This window comes from Muscardinus avellanarius (assembly GCF_963383645.1).
Source record: "Muscardinus avellanarius genome assembly, chromosome: 7".
NCBI lineage: Eukaryota > Metazoa > Chordata > Mammalia > Rodentia > Gliridae > Muscardinus > Muscardinus avellanarius.
Genome location: NC_137793.1, coordinates 3,101,383 through 3,127,105, shown reverse-complemented (window position 1 = coordinate 3,127,105; position 25,723 = coordinate 3,101,383). Strand labels below are relative to the sequence as shown.

Sequence of the window (25,723 nt, the reverse complement as noted above, 5' to 3'; positions counted from 1 at the left end):
TTATTGTAATGTGAAGAAATGAGGCCTGCTTTACAAAGGGGGTTAACCTCAGCCTAGCACCCGCGCGGCCTGGTGGAGGCCAGGCTCTGGGCTGCTGTGGGAGGTCCCACTTGGTGCACTCCAACGGAATTTATACAGAAACCTCTTGTGTGTGTGTGGTAGTGGTACTGGGATTGAACCCAGCGGGTTCTGCCTCCAAGCTCTATCCCTAGCCCTATTTATTTTTATTTTTATTTTTTGAAATGTTCTCACTGAGTTGCAGAGGGCCTCCCTGCGTTTCTGAGGCTGGCCACAAGCCTGCGATCCTCCTGACTCAGCCTCCCAAGTGTCAGGATTACAAGTGCATGCCACTATGCCTGGCTTATACAGAAACATGAATCCAAGAGCTAAGATTCTAAAGGACATAGGAAAAGTGAAGCTTTGATTTATGAGACCTACCAAGTGGTGGATTCATGCTATTATAAGCTCGCTCGGTTTGTACACTTAAAATCTCTTCGCCATATCAGGGAATCAGACTTCATACCCGGGAAACGTCGCCACCTTCAGCCTCTGCCTTTTTTCTGCATGAGGGCATCGAGACCCAGCAAAATCAGAGGAAATTATGTTGAAAGCGGGACTGTGACCTGTGTCCCTCAGCTCTTTAACAACAGGATAAGTGCTTTCTCTGACAGAAAAGCAGCTTCTAGAAGAAAACGTTAAATAATTTATTCTTTGCTACTAAAGACCAAAATCAGATATTTTAAAAATTCCTTCTGTGATTAGTACTTAACAGTGCTTTTTACATTCATTCAGACCACTAAATATATTCTGCTTTTTTTTCAAACCTGTCTTTAAGATACAGCAGAAGTATCAACAACATATACAGGCCAACTGTAAAGATGTTCGTAAACTTGACAGCCGTGTCCAACACATAAGAAGGTGCTTAATAAGTGATCGTTAAGAGTGGGCGGTACCTGGGAGGTGAGACCGAGGCTTACTGGTTCACAGCCGGTTTCAGCAACTTAGACCCTCTTTAGAAATAAAAAATAAAGTCAGGCTGGGAGGTATAGATTCGAGGTAGAATGCCCTGGATTCCATTTTCAGTTACCACACACACACACACACACACACACACACACACACACACACTCGCACAAAGTGATTGTTAGGTAAATGAAGACTTTTTTTAAAGTAGTTGAAGTCTAGCCAGGCATGGTGGCACATTCCTGTAATCCTAGTACATGGAAGGTTGAGACAGGAGGATCGCAGGTTCACAGCCAGCCTCATCAACTTAGTAAATTCTTGTTTCCAAATAAAATATAAAATAGGGCTGGAGGTATAGCTCAGAGGCAGAACACCCCTGGGTCCAACCCCTAGCACCACACACACATACACACACACAACTGAAGTATGTATAGGTTGCCAGGTTATCAGAAATGTTTTATTATTTTACTTCTTTTTGATCAGTATTATGGTTTTTATACTTGCATAAGAAATTTTTTTCATAGGAATGTCCAAATTTTTTATAAATATTACTATAAAAATATTTAGTTCATATAAAACTATTTGTGACTGGTGTGAAAAACTAATTGAAGCCTATTATTTAGTTCTTCTTGGTATTGGTAATTGTACATTCTCACTTCACACTCAGAAGCTTGTGAATTCGTTTTTTTGTCTTTTTTTTTTTTTTCTTGAGTACTGGGATTTGAACCTAGGGCCATTCTATCACTGATCTACCCCCTAGCTCTATTTTATTTTGAAAACAGGGTCTCGCTAGGTTGCTGAGGGCCTTGCTAAATTGCTGAGGCTGGCCTGCAACCTGTGACCCTCCTGTCGCAGCCTCCAGTTACTGAGATTACAGACCACCATGCCCAGCTGGGTTTCTGATGTTAATTTTCAACAGTGTTTTACTTGGGTTGATCAGTGTGTACAAATCAGTAACTTTCTCACTGCTTACGTGTTAGGAGGGGTTTGCATTCAGCACACAAAAATTAACTGTTTGGAAATGTGCATGCGGCAAAAAATTGAAAGGAAGAGAATTTTCTTTAGCAGAAACACCTCAAAAATGGGGCACACCTGTAATCCCAGACACTCAGGAAGCTGAGGCAGGATCAAGGCCAGCCTGGACAATTAGAGAGCCTCCCTATCCAAAAGAAGCGCTAAGGAGGGGCGGGCGTGTGGCTCAGTGCCCACTGCTGTAAAAACAATCGAAGCAGCGAGGAGAGCGGCTGAATGGACACTCACAGGCTGCTGGCCAAGAGTGAGCTGACAAGCCGCCTCCTCTGTCACTTCCCGTCCACAGTGAGCATCAGAAGTTGGAAGAGAGCATAGACACGATAAAGAGAAATCACAGTTTGGCCCTGGGGCGCCAGAAAGGTTATGAGGAAGAAATTATTCATTTTAAGAAGGAACTTCGAGAGCCTCAGTTTCGGGACGCCGAGGAGAAGTACAGGGAAATGATGATTGTCATGAGAACCACGGAGCTTGTGAACAAGGATCTGGACATCTATTATAAGACTCTGGACCAGTGAGTATCACCCTGAGACGCGCCTCCTGCTGCCATGCGTGTCAGCAGGCTTCAGTCATCTCTCCTCCCACCTGTTTTCTTCCAAGTCCTTCGACATGGCGCTTGCATTTGCGGTAGTGGCATGCTGGATCACGCGGTGGCTGTGTTTAGCTTTTGCAGGCACGCCCATACTGTCCTCCCTCGCGGCGGCGCCATTGTGCTCCACCACCGCAGGAAGTTGCTCCTTCTTCACGTCCTTGCCGGCGCTCGGCGCCTTTTGTCCTTTTGAGAACAGCCATTCCAGCCGAAGCCAGGTTCAGCTTCGAGTCTTATGTCTGATTCTGTAGTGGACTTTGAGCTGGTCTGTGTGTAAGGTGAGCGCGAGGTCTGGGGTTCTGCGTGGACATCCTTTTCCCAGCGCCATCTCCTGAAGAGCATGTTCTTAACGCCCTTGGCGGTCAGTCGGCTGTCGAGACGGGTTGGCTGCGAGGCTCCCGCTCTGCTGTCTGTCTCGGTGCCTGGCTAAGGCTGTTACTGTGTTGTTTTTAGCCACTGTAACTTTAGAGTGTATTTTGTAGTTAGGTCATAAAATGCCTTCCTCTCTGTTCTTTTTGCTTAAGCACAGATGGCTTTGACTATTGGGGTTCGTGGTTCCATATGCAATTTTTAGGATTTTTTTTCTGGTTCTATGAAGACTGTCATTGATGTTTTGATAGGGATTGCATTGAATCTGTGGATCACTCTGAGTAACATGACCTTTTATTTTTAAAAGAGTCTCACTAAGTTGCTGAAGGTCACCGCTGGCCTCGATCCTCCTGTCTCAGCCTCCCAAGCGACAGGATGACAGGCGTGCGCCACCACGCCGAGTCAGCATGACCACTTTAACAATTTTGATTCTCCCAGTTCACAAACACAGAGGCTCCCGTGGTGTGTGCGTCCTCTTCGGTTTCTTCCATTGCTGTTTTAAAGGGTTTTTTGTAGAGATATTTCTTCTTTTACTTAAATACACTGCTATGTTTTTGTTTTCATACTGTTGTAAACGAGATTTCTTTTTCACGTAATTTGCTGTTTTTGTATAGAAATGGTACTGATTTTTTAATATTGATCTTTGAGTCCTGCTACATTGGCAAGAAATTAAGAATGTAAAACAAGACCATAAGCAGCACTTACTAAAGAACCCTTGCCGTGACTACGCCTACTTGGCCCCCTTTTTGTTTGTTTGTTTGTTTGTTTGTGAGAATGGAACCCAAGGGTGTTCTACCTCTGGGCTCTACCTCCTGCTCTTTTTTTTTTTATCTTTATTCTTTTATTTTTATTTGTGTGTGGTACTAGGAATGGAACCCAGGTGTATTCTACCTCAGAGCTACAGCCCTCAGCCCTATTTTTTTATTCTTTATTTTGAAAGAGGGTCTTACTGACTTGAAAAGGGCCTCACTAAGTAGTAGCTGAGGCTGTCCGTGAACTGAGATTCCTCCTATCTCAGCCTCCCGAATGCTGGAATTACAAGCGTGCACCACCATATCTGGCTTCTTTTTTTTTTTTTTTTTGGTGGTACTGGGGTTCCTACCTCCGGGCTACACTCCCAGACCTATTTTTTTAATATATATTTTTATTTGGAAACAGGGTCTCTTAAGCCAGCACGGCTGGCTTCGAACCTGCACGATCCTCCTGTCTCCGCCTCCCAAGCGCAGGTTACGAGCGTGCCCACCACGCCCGGCTCTTTTTTGTTCTTGAAGCACAATCTTGCCAGGTTGCTGAGGGTGTCACTAAGTTGCTAAGGCTGGCTTCAAACCTGCTATTTTCCTGTCTCAGCCTCCCAAGTATTAAGATTACAGGCATGTGCTACCACATCTGGCCATACTTATCCTTTAAATGTGTGTGTGTGTGTGTGTGTGTGTGTGTGTGTGTGTGTGTGTGTGTGTCTGTCTGTCTGTGTCTGCCTCCGAGCTACACTCCCAGCCCTATTTATTTTTACTTGGAAACAGGGTCTCACTAGGTTGACGAGAGTCTCACTACTGCCGAGACTGTCCTTACACCTACGATCCTCCTGTCTTGGCCCCCAAGCTCTGGTATTACAGGTGTGTGCCACAGCCAACGTGTACTCGCCCTTTTAAAAGCTCTTTCCCTTCGGCAGCCTTCCCAGTCTCCTGTCTGCCTCATTCTGCCTGTAGGAGGCTTTGACTGTTGGTCCTTCGGCACGGCCCGGGTCTTGCTGGCAAGGGTGAGATAAGTTTACTTGAAGAAACACAGTTCAAAACCGATTTTTATCGGTCAGAACCTACTGTGTGAACCAGACGCATACGTTGGTTGTGATGGGCAAATATAGCTGGGTATTACAAAGCAGGATGCGAACTCTGTGTAAAGTTCACTGTGGGGGCTGGGGGTGGAACCCAGGGGATGGGACCCGGGAGGGGGGTGGAACCCGGGGAACGGAACCCAGGGCTGGTGGTGACTCCGAGGGGGGCTGGAGCCTGGCTGGAGTGGTGGGGGCTGGGGGAAGGAGCGGAGCTGTGAGCTCTGTGCTTGTGGGGATGCAGGCCGGCTCTGTTGGAAGGTCCCTGGGAAGCGTTCTGGCATGCTGCCCGGCAGACAAGGCTTCCATGTGTATACCGCGAGACCCCTGCTCCCCTTTGTGAAACCAGAGGGTCCCCACAGCGGGCCTGTCCTCCTCCACACGGCTAATGGTCCTTTGGGGAGCCCTCAGTAGGGTTCCAGGTCCACCAGACTGAGGCTTGAGTAGAGAGGGAGGGTGTCAGCGGAGAAGTGCCTCAGCCAGGTGGGCGGAGGCCGGGGGGGGGGACTTTCCAGCAGTTTAGGCTGGCTCAAGGAACTTGGCTGGGCTGTTTGCTGAGAGCTGTTATCTTGATAATCAGATGGATTCTTCTAAATGAGAAGAAAAGTAGTAGTATAAATTTTCCCCAAATTGTGTCTTCCTGGGCTCACACTAGCAAACAGTGGGCTTCTAAGGTTTGTCCTGTGAACCCCAAATTTGCCTTCTTCCCTAGAAGGTCAGAATTTCCCCCCAATGTTCCCCTCACAGAACAGGGCATGTAGTCGGTATGATTGTTGCATTCAACTGTCTATTTAAGGCAACACAGGAAGTTAGCCGCTTGCTTTCAAGAAAAGCTGATTGCCATCTGTTAGAATCATCTAGAGCATCACTGAGCATGAGCACTGGGGTGTCAGACACGGGAAGCACCAAGCATGAGCACTGGGGTGTCAGTGATGGGGAGCACCGAGCATGAGCACTGGGGTGTCAGACACGGGGAGCACCGAGCATGAGCACTGGGGTGTCAGACACGGGGAGCATCGAGCATGAGCACTGGGGTGTCAGACACGGGGAGCACCGAGCATGAGCACTGGGGTGTCAGACACGGGGAGCACCGAGCATGAGCACTGGGGTGTCAGACACGGGGAGCACCGAGCATGAGCACTGGGGTGTCAGACACGGGGAGCACCGAGCATGAGCACTGGGGTATCAGACACGGGGAGCACCGAGCATGAGCATTAGGGGTGTCAGACACGGGGAGCACCGAGCATGAGCACTGGGGGTGTCAGAGATGGGGAGCACCAAGCATGAGCACTGGGGTGTCAGACATGGGGGCACCGAGCATGAGCACTGGGGTGTCAGACACGGGGAGCACCGAGCATGAGCACTGGGTGTCAGAGATGGGGAGCACCAAGCATGAGCACTGGGGTGTCAGTGACGGGGAGCACCGAGCATGAGCACTGGGGTGTCAGACACGGGGAGCACCGAGCATGAGCACTGGGGTGTCAGACACGGGGAGCACCAAGCATGAGCACTGGGGTGTCAGACACGGGGAGCACCGAGCATGAGCACTGGGGTGTCAGACACGGGGAGCACCGAGCATGAGCACTGGGTGTCAGAGATGGGGAGCACCGAGCATGAGCACTGGGGTGTCAGTGACGGGGAGCACCGAGCATGAGCACTGGGGTGTCAGACACGGGGAGCACCGAGCATGAGCACTGGGGTGTCAGACACGGGGAGCACCAAGCATGAGCACTGGGGTGTCAGACACGGGGAGCACCGAGCATGAGCACTGGGGTGTCAGACACGGGGAGCACCGAGCATGAGCACTGGGGGTGTCAGAGATGGGGAGCACCAAGCATGAGCACTGGGGTGTCAGACATGGGGGCACCGAGCATGAGCACTGGGGTGTCAGACACGGGGAGCACCAAGCATGAGCACTGGGGTGTCAGACACGGGGAGCACCGAGCATGAGCACTGGGGGTGTCAGAGATGGGGAGCACCAAGCATGAGCACTGGGGTGTCAGACATGGGGGCACCGAGCATGAGCACTGGGGTGTCAGACACGGGGAGCACCGAGCATGAGCACTGGGTGTCAGAGATGGGGAGCACCAAGCATGAGCACTGGGGTGTCAGTGACGGGGAGCACCGAGCATGAGCACTGGGGTGTCAGACACGGGGAGCACCGAGCATGAGCACTGGGGTGTCAGACACGGGGAGCACCAAGCATGAGCACTGGGGTGTCAGTGATGGGGAGCACCGAGCATGAGCACTGGGGTGTCAGACACGGGGAGCACCGAGCATGAGCACTGGGGTGTCAGACACAGGGAGCACCGAGCATGAGCACTGGGGTGTCAGACACGGGGAGCACCAAGCATGAGCACTGGGGTGTCAGACACGGGGGGCACCGAGCATGAGCACTGGGGTGTCAGACACGGGGAGCACCGAGCATGAGCACTGGGTGTCAGACACGGGGAGCACCGAGCATGAGCACTGGGTGTCAGACACGGGGAGCACCGAGCATGAGCACTGGGGTGTCAGACACGGGGAGCACTACCCCAGTGCAGCATTAGCTGGGTGGTGGTGGGATGCTCGCTCCAGGCGCTCGGTGCCGCCAGGCTTTCTCTCGTTTCTCCCCACATGGGAGGCGCCGCGCCTTACGCATCAGAGACTCGGTGGGCACGTGCCTGGACAGGGTGTCTGGGCAGCCAGCTGCACGGGGCTGTTCAGGGCCTGGGACCCTGCACCAGGCGAGCGTGGATGAGGATTTGCTTAGGGCTTGCTTGTGGCACATCCTTGTCCTGACTTGGACGCCAGGTGGTTTCCTATCAGCATCCTCTAGAGGGTGGATGATAAAGCCGATCGGCCACCAGGAGCTCCACGTCCACTGACGCTGTCTTAACCAAGTGTCTGTCTTGTGACCGTGGTTAAACCATCGCCTGAATGTTTTTTATTTATTTTTTGTGGTACTGGGGGTGGAACCCAGGGGCTTTTCTACCTCCGGGCTACACGCCCAGATCTATTTTATATTTTATTTGGAAACAGGGTCTCACTAAGTTGCTGAGAGCCTCACTCAGTAGCTGAGGCTGGCTTTGAACCTGTGCGATCCTCCTGTCTCAGCCTCCCAAGCACGGGGATGACAAGCGTGCGCCACCATGCTCGTCCATTGCCTGAATTTTAAAAGCTGATTTCAGAAGTCTAGCTAAAGGAAATTAATAGTTTATCTTGAAAAGGGGGCACTCTGTTTTTTACATTTATGTATTTTAAGTAGATTATCTTTTTACAGCAGTTTCAGATTTGCACAAAAATTGAGAAGACAGATAGTTCTAAATATACTAAGTTTCTGAAGTTGTTCTTGAGCCTGCGATCCTCCTGTCTCAGCCTCCCTAGTACTGGGATTACAGGCGTGTGCCACCACATCCAGCTTTGATATATTATTAATTAAAGTCCATTCCTTATTCAAACTTTTTTTTGGTGGTACTGGGGGTGGAACCCAGGGGCCTTCTCCCTCTGGGCTACACTCCCAGACCTATTTTTTATATATTTTTTGGAAACAGGGTCTCTGCGCGATCCTCCTGTCTCAGCCTCCCAAGCCCGGGGATTACAAGCATGCACCATCACGCCTGACTCAGACTTCCTCATGTTTTAATCTGATGTCATTTTTAAATTCTGGGAGCCCACCTGAGGTCCAGCTTGCACTCGGTTGGATCGCCTTTGCCTCATTTTGGCTGTGACCATTTCTGATGCTTTTCCTTATTTTTTAAATTTATTTCTGCGTTGTAAGTACACAACAGTGGAGCGTCATGCCGACTGCACATGGCCCTTGGGCCTCTCCTCCCCAGGGCCTCTCCCCTTCCTCCCGCCCCGGTCCCTCTGCTCTCCTGGCTTCCTTTCTGTTTTCACGAGGCTCCTTTTCTGTCCTGTCTCTCTCTCTGCTTCCACGGATGAGAGCGCATACACAGCCCTGGACCTTGTGAGCTGGCCCCGCTCGCTCAGCACGACGCTGTCCGCTTCCAGGCTCTTTCCTGCAGATGATCTTTCCATGGGCAGTGTGAGTTTGGCAGATTAGGGATTCTGAGCTGCTAAGTGAGCAAAGTCACTTGGAACATGATACGATCCCGTCTCCCTGTGCAGGGGGCTTGCCCTGACCCACATGCAAGGAGGCCCGGAGTGTCCGAGAACCAAGTGTCCCGCAGGAGGGAGAGCAGCCGCGTGACAGGAGCGGCCAGTCTGGGAGCTCAGAGCTTGGTACAGTTTTAAAAACAAGGATGAGGCCGGGCGTGGTGGCGCACGCTTGTAATCCCTGCGCTTGGGAGGTGGAGACAGGAGGATCGCGCAGTTCAAGCCCAGCCTCAGCTACTTAGGCTCTCAGCAACTTAGCAAGACTCTGTTTCCAAAAAATATAAAATAGATCTGGGAGGTTAACCCAGAGATAGAAAGCCCCAGGGTTCTATCCCCAGTACCACAAAAATAAAATAAGTAAATAAAGGATGAGGAAAACATAGGTTGAAAAATATCTTTTGTAAGTATACTTACTTATTTTTTCCAATGTGTTTAACTTTTATAACTTACTACTATTATTAGGAAAATGCCCAAACTTATTTGGCCCTCCGACTATGGGGAAATCCAGTTTAAGATTCACCTTTTTCTTTGCGCTTCTGATTTTGAGCATCAGTTCAGATTTGTATAATAGTAGCTAATGTCAGTAGCTTGAGTCCTGGAGGTGGTTTAAATATGAAAGAAACTGAGTGTAGTGAGCACGCTTGTCATCCCAGTACCTGGGAGGCTAAGACAGGAGGATCACAGTTCACAGCCAGCCTCAGCTACTTAGTGAGGCCCTCTGCAACTCAGTGAGACCCTGTTTAAAAATAAAGAATAAAAAATAGGGCTGGGGGTGTAGCTCGGAGGTAGAATGCCCCTGTTCCATCCCTAGTACAAAAAATAAAAGAACAAGGACCCTGAATTGCCCTCCTGGGGAGGCCGAATACACCACTTTATTTGTGACATCAGGCTAGAAGCCATAGATGCTTCAGAGGGAGAGAACTGAGAAGCTCCAGCAGGGTTTCCTTAAAGACCGAGTATGGGGAGTGGCCGGGCGCCTGAGCCAGAGGGAGTGCTCTGGTGGAAGAGGCGCCGGCCTTTGACGGGCCTGGGTGGGGACGGCTCCACTCTGTGCCGGCCCAGGTCTGCATTCTGTTTTGTTTTGCAGCTGCGTATTCACCCAGGGGCTCGTGCATGCTAGACAAAAAAAGAACAGGTATTAGAGGCGCACACAGTGAATTGGAGCCCTCCTGATGGCCCGTGGCTGGGCAGGGTCCCGCGGTGGCCGCACGGTCCTGCCCCCAGGGTGTGTGAGGGCCCTTCCCATGGCGCTGACAGGCACTCGCCGAAGTAGCGTAGCGTACGTGGCCGACAGGTTTTGTCTCCCTCAGCTTTCTCCATGTGGTACTCACAGTAGGTCCTTTCTTTTTATGCGAGTGGTATCGCACTGTACTTATATTTTGTTCTTTCCACTTAACCAGTGAAGTTCTTGTGTGTTCATGTATATAAGCATCTCATTCTTCATGGCTGCTCTATCTCCTAGGTCGATGGTACGCACAGTATTTAACCACCGCCAGACACGTTAGGAAGCTTCTAAAAGTTGGCGCCGACTGATTGTGCAGTGTGTCTTTGCACACTTGGGCAGATAGACCAGCAAGATAGCTTCCTAGAGATGAAGTCAGTAGGTTAAAGGGATGTGCTGTAGCTTGTCAATGCCAAAGTGCCTTCCAGAAGCACTTAGGACGTCGTCCCCAGCCGTGGCGCACGGCAGCAGCCGTTTTCACATCAGCGTTTCGTTATCTGCCGCCTTAATTTTGCCAAGTTGTGGCACAAAAAATGCTTTCATTGTAACTTACATTCCCGTCCCCATCAGCAAGGTTTAATGTCTCTTCATGTATTGGGGTGTTTTTCAAGCGTGCGCCGCCACGCCCGGCTTTTTTTTATCTTTTTTAAGGCTGAATTATTTTCTTTTTTATTTTTATGTGGAACATATTGAAAATGGCATACATTTAGACTGCTTGGTGCCCTCTTCCCCCTCCCAACAATGAGTGCTAGGGATATCCCAACAATATCCAACTACATTCATACTTTTACGTTTTTTTTTTTTTTTCTGAGAATTGCCTTTCCACATATCTTTCCAAATTTTTCTACTAGGTTATCTTTTTCTTGATGATTCTCATCAATTTTTATACATTTTAATCATTGTACAAACATTGCAAGCTCCTGTTCACAGCATGTCATTTGTCCTTTAACTCTCTGGTATCACTTGTGGCATTTTATTTATTTTATTTTATTTTATTTTTTGTGTTCAGGATGGATCCCAGAGGATTCTACCTCCAAGCTACACCCCTAGCCCAGTATTTTTCATTTCTTATTTGGAAACAGGGTCTCATAGGTTGCTGAGAGCCTTGCTAAGTTGCCGAGGCTGGCCTTGAGCCTGCGATCCTCCTGTCTCAACCTCCCAGGTACTGGGATTAGTGGCTTTTAATTTTTACATAGTTAAATCTAGTCTTCCTGCTTAGGGCCTTTCAGTTCTCTGCCTTAATGAGAAATGTCTTCCCAGTCCTAAGATTATAGAAATGTTTTCTTCTGGTAGTTTTATTTTGCCTTTTTTTATTCCCAAAGCAGGTGCTGCCTTGGCCCCAGGTCCTGCTTGAGCCCCTGGGCCGAGCTGTGTTCCTGATGGATCTGCCGTGGGCGGCCTCCTTGACCTCCAGCACTTGCGTTCACTTGGATTTTACTGGGATAGTGATGCCATTTCCCTTCTTTACAGCAGTGTCTAACCTTTCTAATTGCCTTGAAATGTCATAGTTATAAAGCACTGGGTGTGATGTGTGTATACGTACATACATATTGAGGACTGAACACGGCATTCTACACAACTTGCACCCTTATTCCGGTTTTACTTTTATTTTGGAACAGGGTCTCACTAGGTTGCTGAGGGTCTCAATGCTTGCTGGGCCGTTCTTGAACCTGTGATCCTCCCGTGTCAGCCTCCTGAGTACTGGCATTACAGGTGTGTCGCCATGCCTGGCTTGTCTCTGTCTTTTTGAAAGGAGCATAACATGTTCGATTGAGACAAAACGGATCTAGGAGAAAATGGAGGCTTGTTCCTTTCTCATCGAGAAGCAGAATTGTTTTTTCAGGCTTTCCTGCTTCGGCAGCCCTTCATCTGATGCTGAAGTGGATTTGTGTTGAGTCATCGCTCCTTGCTGGTGAGCCGAGGCATGCGGTGACTGCGCAGAGGCAGTGGTTTTACGTTCAGTTTCCTCTTTTGTGCACGTCAGATAGGCGGCTTGCAGGGGAAGCCATTGCCCTCGGCCTCGCCGGCGTGTCTGTGTCCCTGGGGCGGGGACCGCAGATGCTTTGAAGAAAGGGACAGTACCGGGGGCACAGCTGAGTTTAGAAGGGCCACTTGTAACACTCTTCCTTAGAGATTTGGGACGCGGTATGACAGGACTGAGTGGCACTTATGCACTTTTTTTTTTTTTTTTTTTTTTTTTTTTTGGTACTGGGAATAGAACCCAGGGGCATTCAACCTCTGAGCTACACCCCCTGCCCTATTTTTTTATTTTTTTATTTTGAAACAGGGTCTCACCGAGTTGCAAAGGGCCTCCCTCAGTAGCTGAGGCTATCTGTGAACCGCAATCTTCCTGTCTCAGCCTCCCAAATGCGGGGATTACAAGCGTGCGCCACCACGCCCACCTTGAGTACACATATTTGGAATTAGGATTTCTGAATCATTGATTCCAAAGGCAAAATGAATTTTTTTTTTTTTTTATGGTACTAGGAATGGAACCCAGGGGCTTTCTACCCCCGGGCTATCCTCCCAGACCTATTTTTATATTTTATTTGGAAACAGGGTCTCATTAGGTTGCCGAGAGCCTCACTCAGTAGCTGAGGCTGGCTTCGAACCTGCGCGATCCTTCTGTCTCAGCCTCCCAAGAACGGGGATTACAAGCGTGCGTCACCACGCCCGGCTTGGCAAAATGAAATTTTAAGGTTCAGCCCAGCTCAGTTTGAGCTTCTAAGTCACTCTCTGAACCAGAGATGCTTTCTGGTTGCTAAACATTTCACAGATATAAAGAATAAAAGCAGCATAATGGGCTGGCTTTGGTAAGCTTCTAGAGCAACAGAAGAGAGGCCAGGAAAGTTTGCAAGCGTCACTTCATTTCCCGGGGACCGAGGGCCTGGCTAGCGGCGCAGCCCCCTGAGCTCACTGCCCGCACCGCACCGGGGGCGGCTCCCCAGACCTGGGGCCTCTGAGAAGCACAGTCCAGATCCCACCGCTGGCCGAGGCTTAACTAGAGAACTGCGTTTTCTGAGGTTGTCTTGGTTCTTAGTACTTGTCAAAGGGCATGTGTTGTATCCCAGAGTGAGCTGGAGGAGAATCGGTGCCCTCGAGCACCAGAGCCTGCCTCGTGATGCTCAGAGCTACCGAGCAGTGAGCCGGCTCTGTGTTGACTCTGTTTTACTTTTATAATTGGAAGGACTGGGGAAATGATTTCGTGGTTTTTATATTGTGTGTTTATATTTTTTAACATACACCTGCACTTAATTGTACATCTCATGTATATAAATATGATAGCATGTATTTTTTTCAATGGCTTCTTTTTCTAGAGCAATAATGAAATTTCACAGTATGAAAATGGAAGAAATCAATAAAATTATTCGTGATCTTTGGCGAAGTACCTACCGTGGACAAGGTAACTTAACGGTGTGACCGAAATGGCCTTGACAAAGCCCTGTCCGCGGCTCTTCCCCGCATGACCTCTCCCTTTGCCAGTGCTGCGTCCAGGGTTTCTAAGAACTCTTACCTCGACAACATCTTGAAGCAAAGAAATGGCGCGTTCCTATCCAAAGCCTGGTCGCACTTACGTACCTGTGCTGTAGGCATGGCCATGACATCACCGGTTCTGCTGCAGTGTAGACAGGGGCGAGCCCAAATGCCAAAGGAAGAAACTCGCCCGAGGAAGCTCTGAGAAGGGCGGAGGCTGAGGGCTGGGTGTGCAGGGTGCTGCTGGCCAGAGCGCCCCACTGAACCCCTCGCCTTCGGTGACAGCTGGCGGGGTGTGAGGGCCAGGGTGCAGGGCGCACGCTCCTCTACAGCACACCACTTTCTGTGCCAGATATCGAGTACATAGAGATTCGCTCGGATGCCGACGAGAACGTGTCAGCTTCTGATAAACGGCGAAACTACAACTACCGCGTGGTGATGCTGAAAGGGGACACGGCCTTGGACATGCGAGGCCGCTGCAGCGCCGGCCAGAAGGCAGGCATCTGGGGAGCCGGCGGGTGGGCGGGGCCCGGTGCTGGGGCCTCCTCTCGCGTTATTTTTGTTGTTTGGCGGTACTGGGGGTTGAACCCAGTAGCATTCTACCTCCAAACTACATCCCCAGCCCTGGTTTTCATTCTTTGTTTTGAAACAGTCGCTGAGTTGTGGAGAGCCTCAGAATGTCGCTGCGGCTGGCTGTGAACAGCGATCTCCCTGTCTTAGCCTTCTAAGTACTGGAATTACAAGTGTATGTGCCACTGCTCAGCGTAATTATATTACTAATTGTAATAGTATTAGCAAACCAGATCCTCAGTCGAAAGCCTAATGAGGTGTCCCAGTACAGAAGAGCCTCCTTGAGAAGGTAGCCCACTGGAAGGACCAAGCTCCTTCTCTACCCCAGCCTAGCCCCTGGGCTACAGCCCCGCTGACAGAGGTCTGCCCGTGCGTGGCCCTGACACCGGCACCGTGGACACAAGGTGCTCGGTCATGCCCGCTGGCTCCTCCTGAGGCTCCGGGGAGACGCCTGGGCTGAGCGCGGAGTGTGGCAGGTCAGAAAGAAGAGCCTGCTTAAGAATCAGGGACGTGGGGCTGCGCCCTGGCCCAGGCTGCTGCTGTTGCCCTGCACGTGTGCCTAGCTTTCACAGTCCTGAGCCTTCTCTCCACCTGAGAAGCCCGCACTTGATACACCTCTGGACCTTATTTTCGTAAAAATTTCAGTATCCTCAAAAAGGATGCCACGTCCGCCGAGTTGCTTCCATAGTAGCTTAAAGAGTACGTCGTGTGTATACTACAGGCTCAGACAGCTGGTCCAGATTTAGGGCATCTGCAGATTTTTATCTAAATTAGACTTTGCAAAACTGACAAATTTGTGGTTTATAGTCATTATCCCTACTTGCTTTGGTGGTTTTTAGTGTTAATTATAAATACCGCCCCCCATCCTGGAGACTGAACCCAGGAGCATTCTGCCACAGAGCTATACCTCAGCCCTTATATTTTTTATTTTGAGCTGGGGTCTCACTAGGTTGCCCAGGCTGCCCTTGAACTTGTGATCCTCCTGCCTCAGCCTCCCAAGTAGCTGGGATTACTGGCATGTGCCTCCGTATCTGGTTCAAAAATACTTTGAGAGCAAAAGTAGATGTGCTGTAGCTACTGTTAAGTTTGAAAATTAATTTGTAGTAATTGGTATCGGGGAGGGGTGGGCCTCCACCGTGCCTAACAGTGGCGTTTGTGAGGCCCACGAGGCCGGCCCAGGCTCTGCACCTGAGGGGGGGGGGTGTGAACTCGGCAGCGGTGGGATTCAGAGGCAGGAAGTGCTCGTGCCCAGGGCGGCAGCAGCGCTGTCTCCTGCAGCCTCGGCCTTCCCTGGCAGCAAGAGAAGGTGCTCACACGGAACTCACCAGCCCACTCACAGACTCAGCAGAAGGGGCCTGAGCGCACACAGAGGCAGTGTATACTTCCCAGAGTGGTCCTACATTCTTAACTCTGTCCCTGGTACTCAGCTGGGCCCAGTCCAGTCTGAGGGTTTTAGTAGTAGGTTTCTGTTAACCATGGAAGTGCCTAACAGTCCCGCTTATTTGGGTTTCCTGCAGATAGATGTAAATAAAGTCACATATCTGTACTAATCCTGATACTGTGACCCATGATTATTTTTTCCCTCTCATTCTCTCAAAATTACACGCACAAGCATTTCAGTGTGGACTAGAAGACAGAACCTGGGGCCAGCCCTCACTGTCAGCAAACTCCCACCCAGGTGGAGGGGTTTCAATGTTTTTAAACTGTTGGGTAGTAAGATTGAGCCCAGGGGCATTCTGCCTCCAGGCTACACCTCAGCCCTGTTTTATTTTTATTTTGAAACAGAGTCTCACTGAGGTTGATGAGAATCTCACTACTTGCTGAGGCTGTCCTTGAACCTGTGATCCTCCTGTCTCAGCTTCCCAAGTACTGGATTCCAGGCATGTGACACCATGCCTGGCTTCAAGCTTGTTAATCGAACAACCTTATGCTTTTATTAAACTTATTAGTTAGAGCCAATGGTAGTAACCTCCACTTGGAGCCTGTGATTTCCAGTTTTGGTATAGCTGATGTGTGGGGCTTTTTGAGGGGCGTCAGCATTGCATTAAGCATTTTACTTCATTGCAGATGATGGGCTGAGGGTGGGCAGCTGCCGTTCACCTCACAGGGGAGCCCGACAGCTGCTCACCGGTTACAGCGCTGGGCTGCCCGGCAGCAGGGTTTCCCCACGTCGGAGGCCCGCCCGTGCCCCCTTCCCCGCCTTCCCCCTCCTCACGTGCCGGCTGTCCCCAGGTGCTAGCCTCGCTCATCATCCGCCTGGCGCTGGCCGAGACGTTCTGCCTCAACTGTGGCATCCTCGCCCTGGATGAGCCGACCACAAACCTTGACCGCGAAAACATAGAATCTCTCGCACACGCTCTGGTTGAGTAAGTGTCTCTTGTGGGCAAGTGGGGTGGGTTTTTAAGTAAGACCGAGAGGGTTCTGTGCTGTCCACTCTCCCCAGAGGTGCCCTTCCTGGGGAAGCCTGTTGGTGCCAGGCTCTGCACTACCTTTGGAGAACAGTTCTTACGTGTGGAGGGGCAGTGGGGATTGGACCCAGGGGCGTTTTACCTCCAAGCTACACCCTCAGCCTGATTTTGGTTTATTTATTTATCTATTTATTTATTTATTTTGGTGGTACTGGGGTTCCTGCAAGCCCTTCTACCTCCGGGCTATACTCCCAGACACCTATTTTATGCTTATTTGGAAACAGGGTCTCCTAAGCCAGCGCGCGCGGCTGGCTTCGAACCTGAGCGATCCTCCTGTCTCCGCCTCCCAAGCGCGGGGATTACAAGCGTGCCCACCACGCCCGGCTTGTTTTTTATTTTGAAACAGGGTCTCACTAGGTTGATGAGAGTCTCACTACTTGCTGAGGCTGGCCGCGAACCTGCAATCCTCCTGTCTCAGCCTCCTAAGTACTAGGATTACAGACAGACACGGGGCTCATGATAGCAGTTCTTCAGATCCCCTTACAAAGGAGCTGGACATGTTCCTGGGAGAGTCACAGCGAGAGGTCCTGGGCGCGTGTAGCTCCGGTGAAGCCGTCATGCACTGCAGCCAGAGCCCTGCTGCGACATCTGCAGGTGGCGCTGGGTGTAGGGCTGTCTCTAGCTTTTACCTGTATCAGTCAGCAGCTCTGAAGAACGACAGAGCTTTTGTTCAGAAAGCATATTAGCGCTTGAGAACGCAGAGGCTACACCCGCACACAGCGTGGCATCCACTGTGGGGCCATGCAGCCCAGGCGAGGCCGGCAGAAGGCCTTGCCCTGAGGTAGCCCTGGCTACAGAAGGATGTTTTGTGGCCGAGGTGGTGTTTCCTGCGCAACAGTGCAGCTTGCCGGGGTGCTGGGCAGGTTGGGGGCCTCTCTGCTGGCTCCCCCCAGCCTGGGGCCCGCAGGAGGCCGTGCTGTTGTGAGCTCAGGCGCACGCAGCCCGGGCGGGGGAGAAGTGGTTAAGTCTTCCAGGTTTCAGTCTCAGAGTTGGTTACCTCAGCACACAGATAATGAGCAAAAATGTTCCCTGTACGCCCACTCGGCCCCGTGTGTCACGGCGTTGAGGCATCTGGGGGTTAGTGGCGGCAAAATTCTTAGTAGATCAGCTCTTAAGAAGGCAGTGTTATTCCCCTCTCTGTCGTCTGTCTCTCTTTTAAAATTTTCTTCCAGATAAAGTTAGCCACAGGTCAGGAAAATAGGCGCAGGAGCAAGTTGGGGCGCTCCCGTCGAGAGCGCAGGCTCCCTTGAGGCGTCCCGCTTAGGAGAGGGCTGTGGTCCGCAGCCCTGAGCCACACTTTTGGCCGGGTTCTTGTCGGCCCCGGAGCCAGCACGGGCAGGTGCCGGCTGCGGCGGCTTGTCAGACTCGCGCTCCTGAGGAGTAAAATGTTGTGAATATGTGCTTTCAGGATAATAAAGAGTCGCTCCCAGCAGCGTAACTTCCAGCTCCTGATAATCACTCACGATGAGGATTTCGTGGAGCTCCTGGGACGTTCCGAGTACATGGAGAAATTCTACAGGGTCAAGAAGAACGTGGAGCAGTGCTCGGAGATCGTGAGGTGCAGCGTCAGCTCGCTGGGCGCGTACGTTCACTAGCTGCGGGCCGCAGGGCTGGCCGCGCCCCAGCAGCCGCTGGACTGCGTGGACCTCGCCTGTCACCTCCCAGGACTGGTGGATGGCCCGCCTCCGCTTGTCCAGGAGGGCCCACTGCTCTAACAGCTAATGGTTTTGATACCTTAAAAATCAATGTTAAATGGTAGCCCTGAATTTATTTCCTTGCAGGTGTTAAAAATGGAGTTATAGCCTGGTGTGGTGGCGCACGCTGTTTCAAAATAAAGAATAAAGACTAGGGCTGGGTGTGTAGCTCAGAGGTAGAATGCCTCTGGGTTCCATCCCCAGTACCACAAAAAAAAAAAAAAGTAGAGTTCTCAGTGAGTTTTAATACCTGAAAATGATCAGGAATTGTGAGGTTTTTCATGTTTGGCCGCGTTAGCTTATAAACCTGCAAGGCCTCTGTCTTCGCTTTAGTGTCTTCAGAATCTGCAGTAGCTGCTGGGGCTGAAGGTCGGTGGGACCTTGAATGACCTTCTCAGAGTCACGGCCTCGCTCCCCACAGCCCTGTCGGGTGGCAGCCAGGCTCGGGGCCCCGGGAGCACATTCCCACCTGAGCCTCTCTGCCCGTCCCGCAGACGCCCATCGCTGACCCCTGTCACCGCACGTCAGCCTGGCCTCGCTGTCCCTGCTGACGGCTCCCGGGCCAGCTCCCAGGTGCAAAGCAGGCCAGGCAGACCTGTGGAGAGGCCCTGGTGCCCGCCTCCCTGCATGGGCCTGAGCCAAGGGGACCGGGCGTCAGTAGATGCTGAAAAGGACTGTCCTGCAGGGTCTGCAGGAGGAGCCGGCCCCACGGACAACCTTGACTTGGGCCCATTGAGACCCACTTCAGGACGATGCTTCCAGTGATGTAATCCGCAGGAGGGCGGGAAAGCGTACCGGAGGCAAGCCAGCTGCCGCAGCCAACGACAAACTTTAGTCTCACAGAGAGACTGGAAATTTGACAAGAGACGGGCCTTAGCAATATCCTGCCTGAAGGGGAGGAGACATGGGGTATTTTATAGCAACCCCCTGGTTACTGAAGGCTTTTCTGGCAGGTATTAGAACCTGATGGCTGTGTCTACAGAGCTGCCACCACGGCCTAGAAGAAGGCAGGACTGCGGATATAGCTCAGTGGGAAAGCTTTCCCCTGCCATGTACAAGGCCCTGGGTTTGATTCCCAGCTACACAGACACACACTAATAAATAAAAAATTTAGCCAGGCGTGGTGGTGCACACTTGTAATCCCAGCATTCGGAAGGCTGAGACAGGAGGAGGCTCACGGTTTGCAGACAGCCTCAGCTACTTAGTGGGGCCCTTTGCAACTTGGACCCTGTTTCAAAATAAAGAATAAAAAAAAAATAGGGCAGGGGGTGTAGCTCAGAGGTCAAATGCCTCTGGGCATTTGACCAGACCCTTAAAAATAAATAATAGAAAATTTGAAAAGAAAAACTGGGACAGATACGGCAACAGCTGGTGGGTGGCAGTCCAGATGGCCGCCCCTGAGACAGCCACGCATGTGCTGATGGCCTGTGTTTGCGGTCTCTACCTCTTCTGAGCTCCTGACTCCACCTGCCTGCCTGTGGACACCGGGAGTCTGACACGCGTGGCCACCTCGTACATGTAGGCATCTGAAGTGCACGACCACGCTCAGCTCACGGCCACTCCTTCAGTCATCCAAGCAAAACCGGCCTTTATCACACCCAATTCTGCTGATTCACATTTCTCTTTTAATGCATTCAATTTTCTTTCTCTCTCTCTCTCTCTCTCTCTCTCTCTCTCTCTCTTTTTTTTTTTTTTTTTTTTTGGTGGTGGTACTGGGGATGGAACCCAGAGGCGTTCTACCTCCAAGCTACACCCCCATCCCTGTTTTTATTATTTGTTTGGAAACAGGGCCTCACTAAGTAGCTGAGGCTGGCCATGAACCCCAATCCTGTCTCAGCCTCCCGGATGCTGGGCTGACCAGCGTGAGCCGCCCCAGCTCGCAGTTTGCAAAACGCCTCCTGAAGCTGACCGCCGTCTACGCCTCGCCATCTAAAGCCACCGCGCTCTGGTCCAGGTGAGCGCGTCTCACCTGCTTGTCCCAATAACCGCCTGGCTGCGCTCACCGACGTAATCTGCTCCCCACAGCCTGTGCGCAACAGCAGCCAGAGATCTTCCCAAAAGGTAGTCAAGCCAGCCGGGGGTGGCGGTGCACACCTATAAGCCCAGTACTCTAGAGGCTGAGACAGGAGGATTACAAGTTCAAGGCCAGCCTCAGCAATTTTGTGAGACCCTGTTTCAAAAATTTAAAAATTACATGGTCATGGTGTACAGTTGTAATCCTAGTACTTGGGAGGCTGAGACAAGAGGACTGCAGGCTCAAGGCCAGATGTGGCAATTTAGTGAGGCTTTCAGCAACCTGTGAGACCTTTTCCCAAATAAGAAAATCAGCCTGGAGGTGTAGCTCAGAGGTAGAATGCCTTGGTTCAGTTCCCAGTATCACTAAAAAGGGCTACAGGAGTAGCTCAGAGGTAGAACCCTCCTCCTGGGTTTGATCCCCAGTACAAAAATAAGTAAATTTATTTTTCACAAAAGTGTGGGTGAAGCTGGGCATAGTAGCACACACCTGTAATCCCAGTACTTGGGAACCGAGACCAGAGGATCACAAGTTCACAACCAGCCTTAGCAATTTAGCGAGGCCCTCCACAATTTAACAAGACCCTGTTTGAAAATAAAAAAATTAAATAGGACTGGAGGGCCAGGCGCGGTGGTGCACATTTGTAATCCCCGTGCTTGGGAGGCGGAGACAGGAGGATCACGAAGGTTCGAAGCCAGCTTTGCTGGCTTAAGAGACCCTGTTTCCAAATAAAAAATATATAAAATAGGTCTGGGAGTGTAGCCCAGAGGTAGAAAGGGTTCCATCCCCAGTACCAGCAAAAGAAAAAAAAATAGGACTGTAGGTATAACTCAGGTAGAATGTGTCTGGGTTCGATCCCCAGTGCCCCCCCACACACACACACAGTGTGGGTAAGAAGCTGGGCACGGTGGTGCACACCTGTAATCCTAGTACTTGGGAGGCCGAGACAGGAGGATCACAAGTTTGAGGACAGCCTCAGCAAGTGGTAAGACTCTCATCAACATAGCAAGACTTCATTTCAAAATAAAATAGGACTGGGAGGTGTAGCTTGGAGGTAGAATAAGACCCCTGGGTTCCATCCCCAGCGCCAAAATAAGTAAATATTCAGAAAAAGTTTTGTTCAAAGAACACCAGACATAACCTGAAGGAACTCCTAATGACCAGAGATGGAACCACTTGAGAAACAAAGACAGAATGTAACCCGCACAGTACAACCCGCAGCGTGTAACCCGCACAGTACAACCCGCAGCGTGTAACCCGTAGAATATAAAGTGTAGAGTGTAACTCCGAGTATGACTCAGCGTATAAAGCGTAGAGTATAACCCACGGGGGAACATAAGCGTCTGTGAGCAGGAATTAAGTGTGTAGTACTTAACCAAATGGACAGACAGCCTTTCTGTATAGAACCACAATTAGTAAGTATGGAGAAGAAAGCGCATAGAAGAGGAGAGGAGGACGCGGGCGTGGTGGCCACATCTGTCATCCCGGTGCTTGGGAGGCTGCGACAGGAGGACCGCAGGCTGGAAGGCAGCCTCAGCTACTTAGGGAGGCCACGACGCGGTCCCCACGACGCGGCCTCCGGGGGTGCTCTCTCCTGGCGCGGGCTCAGTGCAGTTGCTGGGCCCGCACATCGTGGTTCGCAGACAGCCTCAGCTACTTAGACCCTCACAACTCAGTGCCCCTGGGCTCCATCCCCCAGGGCAGAAGAAGAAGAGGAGGAGGTGGAGGAAGAAGAAGAAAGGTCCCATCTTTTTTTTTTCTTTATTTTTTTTTTCCAGTACTGGGGATGGAACCCAAGGGTATTCTACCTCCGACCGACACCCCCAGCCCTATTTTTTATTCTTTATTTTGAAGCCGGTTCTCACTGAGTTGCAAAGGGCCTCACTAAGTAGCTGAGGCTGTTGGTGAACTGTGATCCTCCTGTCTCAGCCTCCCAAATGCTGGGGTGACCAGCGTGCGCCCCACACCCGGCTAGTTGGAAGCCGAGAGCAAGCCCTGCTAGACACGGAATCTGCTGTGCCTTATCTTGGACTTCTAAGCCCACAGAACTGTGACGCCTGCTTTCCTCCCTCCTCCTCTCTCCCTCTCTCTCTCTCCTCCATTGCCCTCTCTCCTTCCCTCCCTTCCTGGCATTTTATCTCTGGGCTCTGCCTCCAGCCCTTGTATTTTTTACTTGGAAACAACATCTTCCTAAGTTATTGCTGAAGCTGGCCTCAAAACTGCAATCCTCCTGCCTCAGCCTCCCAAATACTGAGATGATAGCCCTGTGTAACCTCACCTGATTTAAAAATTTTTTTTTTGGTGCTGGGGTTGGAACCCAGGGGGTCTGTCTCTGAGCTACATCCCCAGCCTTATTTATTTTTTTTATTTTGAAACAGTATCTCACTAGGTTGCTAGGGGTCTCACTAGGTTGCTGAGGGTGGTCTGGAAGTCGAGCTCCTCCTGTCACAGCCTCCCAAGTACTGGGATTGCAGGCATGTGCCACTATGCTCAGCCAGTAATCCTGTTTTTTTTTTTTTTTTAATGAAGAGTACTGACATTGAAGGATGCTCTCCATATATTTTTCAATGAGAAAAAGACAATAGAAATTATATATTATTCTAGATTTGTAACAAAACGTGAAGGTATACAACAGAAGCGTCTGCAGTACTGACTCAGTCCTGGTCAAAGGCTGCGCCGTTAGTGCTGTGTCTTAACTCTGCCAGCCAGGGGTGGTAGGCGCTCCTGTCATCCCAGAACCTGGGAGGCCGAGACAGGAGGACTGCAGGTTTGCGGCCAGCCTCTGCAGTTTAGCAAGGTGCAGCTCAGAGGAGAGGGCCCCGGGTTCCATCCCCATGCACCCCACTCCCCACACACGAAGGCCTGGGATGCGGCCCAGGGGCGCGGGCGTGTCTAGCGTGCTTGATGGCCTGGGTTTAAGTCTCAGCACCACAACACTCTGGGGGGAGGAAGGAAAGACCATGTAAAGACTGTGTATGGAGAGAAACACAGAAAACAACTGCCAGTAAGGTTCTTAGATTGCTAGAAGGAGAAAGCCTATCAAAGCAACAGAGCCTGGTACAGCCTGTGCCAGTGGGGGTACAGACTCTCCCCTGAAATACACAAAATAAAATAGAGCCGGTGTGGTGGGCGCGCTTGTCATCCCAGCATTCAGGAGGCTGAGACAGGAGGGTCGCGGTTCGCAGACAGCCCCAGCTACTTAGTGAGGCCCTCTGCAACTCAGTGAGACCCTGTTTCAAAATAAAGAATAAAAAACAGGGCAGGGTGTGTAGCTCAGAGATAGAATGCCCCTGGGTTCCATCCTTAGTACTGTAAAAATAGATAAAATATCAAAGTGTGTGTGTGTGTGTGTGTGTGTGTGTGTGTGTGTGGTGCTGGGGACTGAACCCAGGAGCCTTCTAGCCCCAGGCTACACTCCCAGTCTCACTAAGTTACTGAGAGTCTAAGTAGCTGAGGCTATCTATCCTCAAACCTGCAATCGTCCTGTCTCAGCCTCCCAAGTACTGGGATTGCAGGCACACATATGCTGAATTTTTTCTTTTCTTTCTCTTTTTTCTTTCTTTCTTCTTTCCTTTTTCTTTTTATGCTACTAGGGATTGAACTCAGGGGAAACCTACCTCCAAGCTACATGCCAGCCCTTTTTTTTTTTTTTTAATTTGGAAACAGGGTCTCTTAAACCAGCGAGGCTGGCTTCGAACCTGCGCGATCCTCCTGTCTCCCCCTCCCAAGCGGGGATTACAAGCGTGCGCCACGCCCGCATGCCAGCCTTTTTTATTTTATTATTTGGAAACAAAGTCTCACTAAATTGCTAAGGTAGGCTGCACACGCTTGTAATCCCAGCATTCGGGAGGCTGAGACAGGAGGATCACGGTTACTGGACAGCCTCAGCTACTTAGTGAGGCCCTCCGCAACTTAGACCCTGTTTCAGAATAAGAAAAAAACTAGGGCTGGGGTGAAGCTCAGAGGTAAAATGACCCTGGGTTCCATCCCCAGTACTGAAAAAAAAAATTCCTTGCAAGTGTGTGTGTGTGTGTGTGTGTGTGTGTTACTGAGGACTGAACTCGGGCATTCTACCTCTGAGCTCTATCCCCAGTATCCCCAGTCCAATTTTATTCTTTTCTTCTGAAACAGGATCTCACTAAGTATTTGAGGCTGGCAGGGAACCTGGGATCCTCCTGCCTCTGCCTCCCAAACACCAGGATTGCAAGTGTACATCACCATGCCCAGCTAAATGTAACTTTTCTAAAAGTAAAATTCGTGTGTGTGTGTGTGTGTGTGTGTGTGTGTGTGTGTGTGTGTGTGTGTTACTGAGGGTGGAACCCAGGGGCTTTTCTACCTCCGGGCTATACTCCCAGACCTATTTTATTTTATTTTATTTTATTTTTTTGGTGGTACTGGGGGTGGAACCCAGAGACTTTCTACCTCTGGGCTATGCTCCCAGACCTATTTTATATTTTATTTGGAAACAGAGTCTCACTAAGTTGCTTGAGAGCCTCACTGAGGCTGGCTTCAAACCTGCGCGATCCTCCTGTCTCAGCCTCCCAAGCGCGGGGATTACAAGCGTGCGCCACCACGCCCAGCAACCTATTTTATACTTTATTTGGAAACAGGGTCTCACTAAGTTGCTGAGAGCCTCACTCAGTAGCTGAGGCTGGCTTTGAACCTGCACGATCCTCCCGTCTCAGCTTCCCAAGCGCTGGGATTACAAGCGTGCACCACCACACCCGGCGCCCTGTTCTTAATTTTGAAACAGAATCTCACTAAATTCCCGAAACTGGCCTTGAACTTGCAAACTTCTTGTCTCAGCCTCCCAAATCCTGGGTTTACAGGCATGTGCCACCATACCCAGGCAGCAAGGGGGCGCCAGGCAGTGGCCGGCGCACACCATCCTGGCCGCCCTCTGGCTTCACCTCCGCCCCCTCGCGGGTCGCGCTTCCCGGAGGGGCCCCTGGGCGCGGGGGAAGCCGGCCGACCCGCTATCGGCCCCATCTCCCGTTACATAAGGTGAGTCCCTATCTCCCGGGCCATCGCCCCAGCCGCCTTCTCCCACGCGCGGCCAAGCCTGCCCACCGCTCTGCGGGCCTGCTGCCGCTGGGAGGGCAGGGGACACTGAGTCACCCGTGCCCGGGCGGGGGACTTACACAGCCGGGTGTTTCCCGCTCCCTCCCCTCTTCGCGGGACCCCATGGGAGATGCCCCCTGCCCCGTGCTACAGAGGGGAAACAGGCCCGGAGGAGTGAAGCCGCCAGGCAGGCACCCTAGCCACTGGGGTCCACCAGGAGCAGGCAGGCTGCTCCAGTGCGTTTGGACCACCAAACTCTGGGTACTTTGGGTGTGGACTGAAGGCTGGGATTCTGTTCCCAGGGGGAAGAGAGGTTCACCAGGCCAAGAGCTGCAGGCACCAGG

General features: G+C 51.1%; 1 protein-coding gene across 1 annotated transcript in view; it reads left to right on the top strand.

Annotated features, from left to right (window-relative positions):
- The window catches only part of RAD50 (RAD50 double strand break repair protein), a gene marked incomplete at both ends in the record, with an annotated part of 53,437 nt that extends 35,232 nt beyond the window's left edge, over window positions 1–18,205 (top strand). Inside the window, 5 exons of the mRNA XM_080698887.1 lie at window positions 2,282–2,506; window positions 13,416–13,501; window positions 13,925–14,067; window positions 16,375–16,508; window positions 18,019–18,205. Coding sequence (XP_080555013.1) covers window positions 2,282–2,506; window positions 13,416–13,501; window positions 13,925–14,067; window positions 16,375–16,508; window positions 18,019–18,205 — 775 coding nt within the window. The remainder of the gene's footprint in view (window positions 1–2,281; window positions 2,507–13,415; window positions 13,502–13,924; window positions 14,068–16,374; window positions 16,509–18,018) is intronic.
- Window positions 18,206–25,723: the final 7,518 nt, after the last annotated feature.